Here is an 11,697-nt window from a genome sequence, read left to right as displayed (position 1 = left end):
CATTTTACTTCAAATATTGCAGAGAAAAAGGTCAATGAATTATACAATTGCGAATTATACAATTGCAGTGAAATACAATTTTCTCTAGCTTTATACAACAGAAGTGTATATATTGTGTTTTTGTTTTTGTATAAAGCGAAAGAAAAACATATATCTTCTTGCTATACACTTAATATTGCAGCGAAATAGGCAGTGAATTATACAATTGTGCATTATACAATTGCAGTGAAAATAGGATAGCAAATTATACAATTGCAGCGAAATAGGCCAGCGAATTATACACTTGTATATGTATAGCGAATTATACAGTTTTTATGTTTGCTATGGAGCGCAATTATGCAAAGTTTGCTATAGCATACAAATATGAATTTTTTGTTTGCTATATGTGAAAGTTGCCCTAATTACAAGGGATTCACATTTCATACTTCAAACCCAAGTCCCAAGCCCATAAACTTCAACCCGAGTCCCAAGCCCATAAACTTCAACCCGAGTCCCAAGCCCATAAACTTCAACCCGAGTCCCAAGCCCATAGCCCTTCCCCAAATTTCATTTCACTTTCAGTACTGTGGAATTTGGGTTTTTAGGGTTTATGAAAATGCAGAGGTGCTGTTCATCTGCGATAGGTAAACGATGGTTTTTTTCATCCAACAATGATAAAATTGTCGCTTCAGTGCTCTTTGAAAGATTACCGGTAGTGGTACCCAAAATCGATCCTACTGTATATGCTTTTCAAGAATTTTCGTAAGTTTTTTCTTTTTTTCTGTTCAATTGTTGCACGAAATCGAAGTGTAATCAATCCCTTTTGTAATCCAATTACGATGGTTCATATAATAGAATGATCAAAACATTTAGTAGTGTTGATTTTTTTCGCTTTTTAGAAATTTTGATGGTTAATTAGTGATTAAGGGATACTTTGATATGTTTGCTTGAGAAAAATAGTGCTAAAAACAATAATTTTATGCCTCAATCCCAAATTAGTCAGGTTAAATTTATGAATCTTTGCTATTTTGTACGTTTGATGAAGTAAATCTATGAAAGAAAATAGTTTCTTTTGTCCAAAATTTTGCAGTGGTTTCTAATGCTTAGGAGATAATGTGTAATGAAGTTGAGAATAATGAGGTTATAGAATGGGTTGGTAACTAAGATGTCAGCAAAAGGAGAAAATGAAAAGGATAAAAAAGAGCAAAGGTTCATGAACAAGAGTTGGCGAATGATAATGTAGATGATTGTTTAACGTAATTGGTGTTTAGTTGATTGCAGTAATTTTATGATTAACTTCTTTTATAGATTTCGTTGGAGGCAGCAATATCGGCGAGAGTATCCAGAAAGTTTTCTGAAGAAGTCTGATACCAGGTACATTTATGTTGCATTGTTTGAATTACACCTTGCCATTGAATATCTTTCCTTGTGAATTATGTATCTTCATTTATGATGGAATATTAACTTATGAATGGTATGAAGAGTGTGCATAGGATGCATGAAATAAGTTTAAACATAATAGACCAGTGAAATAGATTTAGGAGCTGAATTGCACAAAGAGAGCATAAAAGTTGAAAAGTGATGAAGATTTTCTGAGCGTTCTTCTTTACTCTAGAAATAGAGTTTGTCTAAATTGCTTGTGTAGTATTATTGCCTTTTCTAGCATGTGTTCTTCCTTATTAGCCATTAAATATGTACATGGTTCTTCTTGAACATGCTATCACATACTGTTCTGTCTAGTGTCAAATGCCACATGGTCAGTGACTCGGTTACATCTATATGTTACATGCAGGGGAAAAGGTGATTATCAAATTGATTATAAACCAGCTCCTCGAATCTCAGAAGCAGATAAGACTAATGATCAAAGGTACCAAAGATTGGACTTCTAACTTTTGTCAAATATTAAACAAGAATTTGAATATGGTCATTGCACTAGAGAATATTTTTCTTTCAAGAATTGCTTTACCTAAATTCAGGAGACTCATATTTCCTGACAATAGGTGATTATTGACTTCTAATTGTTTACCATAAATTTTTGATGTTGAAATGCCTTAATATTGTCTCGAAGTAATTGATGTGTTAGTTACATGAGATTTGTCAATTGCGCATTGTGTAAGTATTTAAAATTAGGAATGCAGCGCTAGTGTTTTTTTTTTACCTTTTATTTGCCTTCTTCACCCTCTCTACCCCACAAAATAAAGCTTGCGTCTTTTTTTCAACTCATCACTTGGTCAAAATTTGCTAAAAGGTGCTAACCCTACACAAAACCTTTTCATGTTACTAATTATGAGATTTTGTTGATATGCATAAGGTCATTACAGCGAGCACTAGACAAGAGACTCTATCTTCTAGTCCATGGTACCACACAAGGTAGTGGAAAGCCTGTCTGGCATTTCCCTGAAAAAGCTTATGAGTCTGAAGAGAATTTGCGCAAGGTATATAGTACTTATTCAGTCCATTTCTATGCTGATTTCAGTAATTTGGGTTAGAAAAATGAAAATATAAGTTGCAACTATTTGCAGTGTGCTGAGTCTGCCTTAGAATCTTTCATTGGAGATCTTTCACATACATATTTTGTTGGAAATGCCCCTATGGGTCATATGGTCATGCAACCCACTGAAGACAACAAAATCCCTTCAATCAAGGTATGTACATTTTAATTATTGGAAGTATTGAAGAAAAGGAGAATAAGAAATTCTCTCATCCCACGGTGATTGAGGGACGGAAGGAGGGAAATTCCCTGATAGTTTCTGCAAATTTTTGTGCTTCTTATATATTCTATATTTTATTGTGGCAGCGCTTCTTCTTCAAATCCCAAGTTATTGCAGCCAACAAATTTGATATTAGGAAATGTGATGATTTTGTCTGGGTGACCAAAGATGAACTGTTGGAATACTTTCCTGAGCAAGCTGAATTCCTGAACAAGATGATCATCAGCTGATGTTAGTTTCTGCTCAAACTTCAGGCTTCGTAGGATAGCGGAAATAGTTTTGATCTGAAAAATCCATTTCTTCCCGCAAATGCAATGCTGGAGACAGATTTTTATGTCTCGACAGTCTGACTAGCGTGCCATTCATCAAGTCCTGTAGAATTTTGAACATAGGATACCTAAATTATGATAGCCTTCTGCCTCAGCTATCACCAATCCTCTTTGTGAGAAGCTATGGTAAGAACTCTGAAGTAGTCACGAATTCAGTATGAATATGCTTTTGTAGATGCACGATTTCATCTCGTGTCATAAAAAATAAACAAAACAAATTACATGTTGCAGCCTTAACGAGTTGTGAGCTTTGTTTCATAGCTGCATTGTGCATAGAGAATATTCTGATTGTCAGTGTATTTGATTGTTAACTGGATGATCTTAAGATACACTTGATCGACCAAGTACTTAGACATAGACTTTGTAGCCTTATTTGGCTCTTGGGATCAAATGAGCAACCTTTATCAAGGTATTATAATAGCTGTGAGAATGACATTTTATTTGGACTAGTGAAAAACTTCAAATACAACATACCGAACGTAATCCAATAAGTGGGGTATGAGAAAGGTAGAGTATGTATCCAGACTTTATCCCTATCGTGAGAGATTTGAGAAAAGAAAACAACTAGAAGTCTGCAAAATACTAAAGTTTACTGCAGTAACTAAAAACAATTTTCGACAATCTTTCTACAACATCCTGAAATCCAACAAAAATGTCACCTTGATCATCCACCTTGATCATCCACATTGGAGTTGGTTCTCCTCAATATTGTTACCATGGAAGACTGTTCCCCTGCATTATTATCGATATTTGTAATACCATAAGTCTCTCCTTTGCGAGAGATATCCATGATTCTTTGCTTGAGTGATTGAATCTCCTTGGCATCTTGGCGACATTTGTAGAATTAATTTCTTGAGACAACTAGCAAATCCAATGTCATCACTTTTACCACCCTCGAAGTTATAAGTCTTGAGTATAGCAACAACATCATTAGCAATAGAGTTGATCTCAAACACCCATTGCTGAACTCTTTGATCTCTACTTTGCTTTTGTTTGAGGAATGACTGCATAAAGAGTAGCTCATTTCTCAGCCATGTAATTTCATCTCCTGAGACTTGTAAGCAGGGAAACTCTGTGTATGAGGAAATCACCTAATTTTTGAAGTGCAAATGACACAAAGACATCATCCATCTTCAGTAGTTTTGATTTTTATCTGGAAAAGAGGGGTATGTATAGAAGATTACAAGTCGGATAATGGGAGATGAGCACTCAAAAGCAGTAGACATAAAGTTGTCAGTAGAATTCACTTAGCTAGACGCCTCAACTAGGACTAGCATCTATGGAACACCTCTTTCCCTCAACATTTGAGCCACTTAAATGCTTTTTGCCCAAATGACACTTTTTTCTATGATTCACCTTAGATGGACGCGAGAATGCAGTCAAAGTTAAAAATTTGAAGTCAAGTTTAAGGTCAAATATATGTATTATGTCTTGAATATATTTACCATGCATCGGAAGTTCTTCCATGGCTCTTTCATGTTAGGACTAGGAATTTTGATGTGGTTTCTGGAATCAAATTGAACGATACAAGAAGGTACCTTTGTAACACACTATTTAATATTAATAACTAGTATTCATCATCAATTAAAGATAAAAAGATTATAATGTTCATGACAGTATCAAGTGTAAACCAAATGATATATATATTGCTCATTAAACTCGGGCATAATACATAAACATGCCTTTAAACTTGGCTTCAGCTGATATTAATGCCCCCCAACTTTAAGTGTGCATAAGTAGACATTTAAATTTATATAAAAATTGAATAGATAGACGCATTCGTCATACGTGGCGATTTGTTAATATCATGCATGCTTAATTCTCTAAGATTGACTAAATCAACAGGATCAACATCTTTCCACTGATCACAAGCAAGGCTTTTTAAGAACTTGAAGACTACTGAGATTGCTTATACGTTTCAGAGGTTTTGAATAAGGAGCATCTAAATATCTTAGATCTATCAGGTCAGCTGTCTCGCTCCCGTTTTTTTCATTTACTACACAAAGTATCTGTAAATTCTTGAGGTTGCAAATGGAGGAGGGAAGACAATGGATACCTGTCAATCTTAAGAACTTGAGGTGGTACAAAATCTGGATCGAAGAACATAACTGACCTCAACTTTAAGTTAGAAAGATCAAGTGAGAGGTACTTTTCTCCTTGATCAATGGCATGTCTGATGCATAAGAAGGATATGGAGTGGTTTCTTGGATCATAAATATCAAAGAAGTTTACCTCCAATGCCTTTTGTATGGAAAGATCACGAACTACATCGTGAACCCTGCATAGAATAACTTTTTCCCAAAATGTTCCAGCCACTTGAACCAAGCTTCGTCTTATCAGCTCATTTAAGAAGCCTTCAGCGACATCCTCCATTCTTTCTTCTCCTCTTGGTATGAAACCCTCAGCCATCCACAACCATATTGTGTTTTCAGCCTTGAGCTCTTGATCTTCTGGAAAAATACCAAAGTAGAGAAAACACTGCTCGAGTGCAGTTGACAAATCGCTGTAGCTTAATGATAGTATGTAGGAGATTTCAATAGAGTCATCTTTAATGTTCTTCCAAAGGTGGTTTTTCACCTTTTGCCATTCATCTAGACGCCTTTTGTGCAAAAGTAGTCCACTCAATATAACAATTGCAAGAGGTAAGCCTCCACACTTGTCCACCATATCTCTAGCTAACCTTTCCATCGCTGGAACCATTGCTCGAACATCAAGTAGTTTCCTACAAAAGAGGTCCCAACTTTCTTCTTGGCTCAGGAAACGAAGTCTATGGACAAAACCTTTGTTGTCTGCTCTTTCAGCGACATTCTCTTTGCGAGTGGTAATAATTACTCTGCTTCCGTTCTTGCTATCCAGGAATGCTCTTTTCATCTGCGAAAATACTGCAATAAACAAGTGTTAAAATTAACTGAGACCCTCAACATCTTCTTCCATACACGGCCCAATAACCGAAGTTATTCTATGCTTTCTTCATATTCTATTGAATGTATGTTTGGTACGATAAAAGTCATTTTCGAGGAAATATTTGTATTATGCTCACCAAAAATAGTTTCATAACAAAAGAATGAGTCGTTTTACATAGAAGTGTATATAATGTTAAAAGAATTAGAAAATCAAAACTAATACTAACATATCTTAAAGAAATGGTCATTGTGGATTGAGATATATTACCTCTACGATTACGGAACAAGTGTAAAAAGGAGTTATCCCCACATCTTGCATTCTCTTGGGTATATGATATAGATGTGGACAGTATTTGATGTCAAGACCTTTAATATGAGGCATGGCACTTGGGGCTAAATGCCATGTTTCTAGCATCTCAAGACGATGAAGACGGAGGAACTCAAGTTGACTGAAGTTGTTATCACTGCACGTTATTTCTTTTCCTTCATAAGCTTCTTCTAATTCGAGATTCCTTAGGTTTGGCAACATTCCCAAAATAGGCATCGGATCTTCCCTGAGTTTTGACTTCCAAAGAACCATCATTGTGATGGAACTTGGAAACAGAGGAAGTTTCTTTATTTTCCCTCTTAACCTCAATTTCTGGAGCTTTTGACAAGAATTGACAAATTCAAGAGATGGGAATGATTCATCAGCATAACACAATAATCTGAGAGTGCTAAGGTTTTTCAAGCTGCTAATGTTGTATAGGGAGTAAGATTCGGTAATATCATGCATGCTTAGTTCTCGAAGATTGACTAAATCAACAGGGTCAACATCTTTCCACTGATCACAACGAATGCCTTTAAGAACTTGAAGACTCGTGAGTTTGTTTATACATTTCAGAGGCTCTGAATATGGAGCAACTAAATGTCTTAGATTTATTAGGTCAACTGTCTTTTGGGGTAGACGGCTAAACCCTCCATGGTCATCGACAAGAAGTGTCTTTAAATTCTTGAGGTTGCTAATGGAGGAGGGAATATTACAGACACCTCTCAAGCTTAACAACTTGAGGTAGTACAAACTTCCGATGACATCAGTCATAACATAACCTCCAATATCCAAGTACAACACATATATATGTCGGAACACACTACTGAAGTTTGTAAGATGCATGTTACGAAAATCTGGATCGAAGAACATAATTGACCTCAACTTCAAGTGAGAAAGATCAAGTGAGAGGTACCTTTCTCCTTGACCATGAATGACATGTCTGATGCATAAGGAGGATATGGAGTGCTTTTTTGGATCATAAATGTCAAAGAATTTTATATCGAAAGCCTTTTGTACGGCAAGATCACGAAGTAAATCATGAACCTTACAGACAGTAACCTTTTCCCAAAAGGAACGTACCTCTTGTATCAAACTTCGTCTTATCAGCTCATTCAAGAATCCTTCAGCGACATCCTCCATTCTTTCTTCTCCATTTGGTATGAGACCCTCGGCCATCCACAACAGTATTATCTTTTCAGCGTCGACCTCTTGATCTTCTGGGAAAACACCAAAGTATAGAAAACACTGCTTGAGTGTAGCTGACAAATCGTTGTAGCTCAATGATAGTATGTAGGAGATTTGAATGGAGTCATCTTGAATGTTCTGCCAAAAGTGATCTTTCACTTTTTGCCATTGGTCTAGCCCCCTTTTATGTGAAAGTAGTCCGCTCAATACAACGATTGCAAGAGGTAAGCCTCTACACTTTTCCACCATATCTTTAGCTATCCTTACCATTTCTGGAACCATTGCCCGAACATCAAGTTGTTTCCTACAAAAGAGGTCCCAACTTTCTTTTTGGCTTAGGAAACGAAGGTTATGGACAAAACCTCTGTTGTCAGCTCTTTCCGCAACATCATGTTTCCGCGTGGTAATAATAACTCTGCTGCCCTTCTTGCTATCTGGGAATGCTCTTTTCAAACTCTCCCATGCTTCTCTCTGCCATACATCATCAACCACTACAAGGTATTTGCCTTCTTTCAATAGATCACGAAGGTAAATTTCTAGATCGCTTTCTGTCATCCTTTCCAAGAAATCTAGAGTTCCCTTAGTGCGACCTTGGATGGATTTTATGATATTCTTAAGAAGATCCATTGTGTTGTACTCTTGAGAAACACATATCCAAGCGCGTGTAGGGAAGCTTGAGACTATATTAGGACTGTTGTATAGGTTTCTTGCAAGAGTGGTCTTCCCTAATCCGCCCATGCCATGAATGGAGATGACACTTCTACGTGGCTCTGCTTTGAGAAGTTGAGCTAGCAATTTTTCTACAACATCCTGAAGTCCAACAAAAATGTTATCCTGCTCATCCACATATGAGGTAGTTCTCCTCATCGTTCTAACCTGATTACTCGGTCCTTCTCCTGCGTTAGTACTATCGATATTTATAATACCATAAGTCTCTCGTTTGCGAGAGATATCCATGATTCGTTGCTTCAGTGATTGGATCTCCTCAGCTACATTGTATAATTTCTTCTCCTTCCTACATATGCAAGCGCAAGCCTTGAGACGACTAACAAATCTATCATCATCACCTTTACCAGCCTCGAAGCTGAAACTCTCGAGTATAGCAACAGCGTCATTAGCAATAGAGTTGATCTCAAACACCCATTGTTGAACTCTTTGATCACCACTTTGCTTTTGTTCTGCCTCTCTGATGAAAGACTGCATGAAGAGTAGCTCATTTCTCAGCGAGTCAACTTCCTTCCTCAGATTTTTACGCAGCGAAACTTGTTGTATCAGGAAATCACCCAATTTTTGAACTGCAAATGACACAAATGCATCAGTCATCTTTAGGAATAGTACTACTACTTTTGATTGAAAAAAAAAATAAAGAAGAGGGATAGCTGTATGGAAATTTACACTTTTTTTTTTGCAAAAGGTAAAGTCTCTATGTAAAAAATTAATATTGGAAGCAGTAGTTTGAGTGTGTGATAATTGTTATGATGGAATTGAGTATTTAAAGCTTCAAAAATCCAACAGAGTAAAAAGTCATAAAAGTAGAAAGTTGATAGAGTTGAGGTAAATGATAAAGAGAAGTATATATTCTCTACTAAGTGCAAGGCAAGAATTCAAAGTTGCATGACACAAGTTATACTCTAAAGGCATAAGTTCAATAGCACAAGTTGTGTCTTAAAAACAAGAAATTACGTCGATCGATTTTATCACTATCTCGTAAAGATAGACTGGTTGTTTCAGAAAGACCCTTGGCAATAAGTCCGACAAGGCAAACGTTATCTATAAAGTTATTCCCATCAAAATTAGATTATAATTAATGATATTTTAATCAACATATTTTTGTGTCATAATACATAAACATGACTCTTAACTTGACGTCAGTTGACAACTATGACCTCCAACATTGACTGTGCATAAGTAAGCACTTAAACTTGTATAAAATTGAACAAGCAGACACACATGTCCTACATGACATAATACACGTAGAACGCTACATAGGACACAAAAGTTCCATGTAGGGTGCCATGTAGGACGAATGTGTCTACTTGTTCAACTTTATATAAGTTTAAGTATCTACTTGTGCACACCTAAAGTTAAAAGGTCATAGTTGTCAACTGAAGTCGAGTTAAGAGTCATATTTATGTATTATGTCATACTTGCAGTTATGCCCTGCAACTTTGAATGCGCACAAGTAGACACTTGATTTATAAATTTGATCAAATAGACACGCACGTCCTATGTGGTATCCTACATGACAATTTATGTCCTGCGTGTATTATGACGCATATATAGGACTCACGTGTCTACATGTTCAGTTTTATACAAGTTTAAGTATCTTCCTGTGCAGACCTAAAATTGAAGGGCATAAATGTGAAATGAGGTCGAGTTAAAACACGTTTATATGAAGCTTAAAACTCACCCCAAAATTAGGGTATTTGTGCTAATGATTTTGGCCTTATACATTTCCAAAAACTATTATTTATTTAAAAAGATATCTCATATTAGATTAAAGGCATTTAAATATTCAGATTAGAAGAGTTTGTTTAATTGTTCCTCCACCTAAATCACTTAATTAGCTAATTAATTGTACATCTGTTTTATGGAAAGACTAGTTACGACATTTTAATCAGGAATGAAAGATTTTTGAAATTTATGATTTTAAAATTTTCATAGTATCAATGTGGTTAAAAAATTATATTATTAATAGTCAAATAAGAAATTCCAAATTTAATCTTTAAATGATAAATACCTTTCTTTTCTTTTTAATTTTCCTTGTTTGGGGAATCTATAGGAAAAAAATTTATGAGTATGGCTTCTCAATTTTTCGAAGATGCCTTTTGTAACTTTGAAGAGAAGAAATAAAATACTTGAATTCAGCCTTGAAGGTTATTCCATAAAATTTTTCTTAAAGGTCAACTTTTCAAAACGAATTTCGTTTGAATTGGTGATTTCTCCAAAGAATTGGAATTTCGAGGAGACTAATAATATAAAATTTGAGATTATTTGGGTAAAATTCGAATTAGTTTTGGATTGAAATTTTAATTTTAGTTCATTTAAATTCAAAATTACACACGAATTATATCAAAAATCATATGATAATCATAATATGGCGGATGAGTTATGAGTAAATTGTTTTTTAAGTTTGGTATATTTATAATAGTTGTATTTTTTTTCTGATCTCTCACTCGGCGTTCAGTATCCACTGAAGCTCGACTATCCCGAATTCATGCCACGTAGGGTAATTTGAGGGAAAACACACTCTATCAAGAACTTTTACATACTGATGATTCGAATCTGAAACCCGACTGGAGTAACTCCTCTACTGCAACACTCTACTGCAACATATCATTTGGTAGTATTGTAGTTGTATTTAGTTTGATATGAATGTTGTATACAGTATTGCTGTAGTTATATAAGATTTTCAGTATCCAACATGAGCTTCATACAAATTTTATATAGTTATATACATATTTCATATCAAATTTTATGTACTTTTTATACACAAAATTTGAATATTGAGTTAAACAAAAAAATATATTTGAAATACCAAACAATCCTATAATATTGAGTTAAACAAAAAAAAAAAAGAAAAAGAAAGTTGAAATACCAAAACAATTCTATAATATTGAGTTATTTCAATAATACCATTAAAATGAAATAAATTGTATCTTTATAACAAGCAGTTAGTGAACTAATAACCTAATTAAATATTCAACATAAGTAATTTATTTATAAAAATGATTAGTTATACAAGTTTTTTGAAATATCATTTTTATAAAAGTAAAATCCTTGTGCAAATATAGAACAAAACAATTTATCGATCATTTTTATTTATGCAAAACTGCAACAGAGTTATTAAATTAAAAAGATATTAATATTTGTAAATTGTAATTTATTCTATATATTAATGAAACAATTTGATAACACTATGGAGTAATTTTTTTCATTTTTTTTCGTGGCTCTTACATTTCTATCTCTTTTTTTTTATATATATATATATATGTTATTGAATAATAATCCTTGTAAATATTAATTAATGATGAAAATGACTAGTAGACATGAATATCCATAATAAAGTAAAATGATAATTTTATTTTACAAATTATCTCAGCTATTAGTATATTTTTTGTGTTGTCACATTTCTCAACTAATAATTTATAATATTATTTTTCTATATTATCAATAACTTATTTGAATTTATCCAATAAGATTAATATTGGTAATGTTAATTTTAGATATTTATCAATTTAAAAAATGTATTATAAGATAGAGTTCTTTTTTTTTTTTTT

At 34.1% G+C, this 11,697-nt stretch overlaps 2 protein-coding genes across 2 annotated transcripts; one reads left to right on the top strand and one right to left on the bottom strand.

The window, feature by feature from the left end:
- The first annotated feature begins 544 nt into the window (after nt 1-544).
- Nucleotides 545-3,372, top strand: LOC107016028 (39S ribosomal protein L46, mitochondrial-like). Its single transcript, XM_015216503.2, has 6 exons — nt 545-741; nt 1,288-1,353; nt 1,772-1,846; nt 2,291-2,414; nt 2,502-2,624; nt 2,777-3,372. The coding sequence occupies exons 1-6, from the start codon at nt 590-592 to the stop codon at nt 2,918-2,920; spliced, it is 684 nt and encodes a 227-aa protein (XP_015071989.1). The 5' UTR covers nt 545-589; the 3' UTR covers nt 2,921-3,372.
- A 2,008-nt stretch (nt 3,373-5,380) lies between these two features.
- LOC107016320 (disease resistance protein RPP13-like) lies at nt 5,381-9,956 on the bottom strand. The gene is made up of 2 exons (XM_015216812.2): nt 6,191-9,956; nt 5,381-5,901 (listed from the first exon to the last, which is right to left on the bottom strand). The coding sequence occupies exons 1-2, from the start codon at nt 8,738-8,740 to the stop codon at nt 5,887-5,889; spliced, it is 2,565 nt and encodes an 854-aa protein (XP_015072298.1). The 5' UTR covers nt 8,741-9,956; the 3' UTR covers nt 5,381-5,886.
- Nucleotides 9,957-11,697: the final 1,741 nt, after the last annotated feature.

This window comes from Solanum pennellii, chromosome 4 (assembly GCF_001406875.1).
Source record: "Solanum pennellii chromosome 4, SPENNV200".
NCBI lineage: Eukaryota > Viridiplantae > Streptophyta > Magnoliopsida > Solanales > Solanaceae > Solanum > Solanum pennellii.
This window is presented reverse-complemented; position numbering and strand designations above follow the sequence as displayed.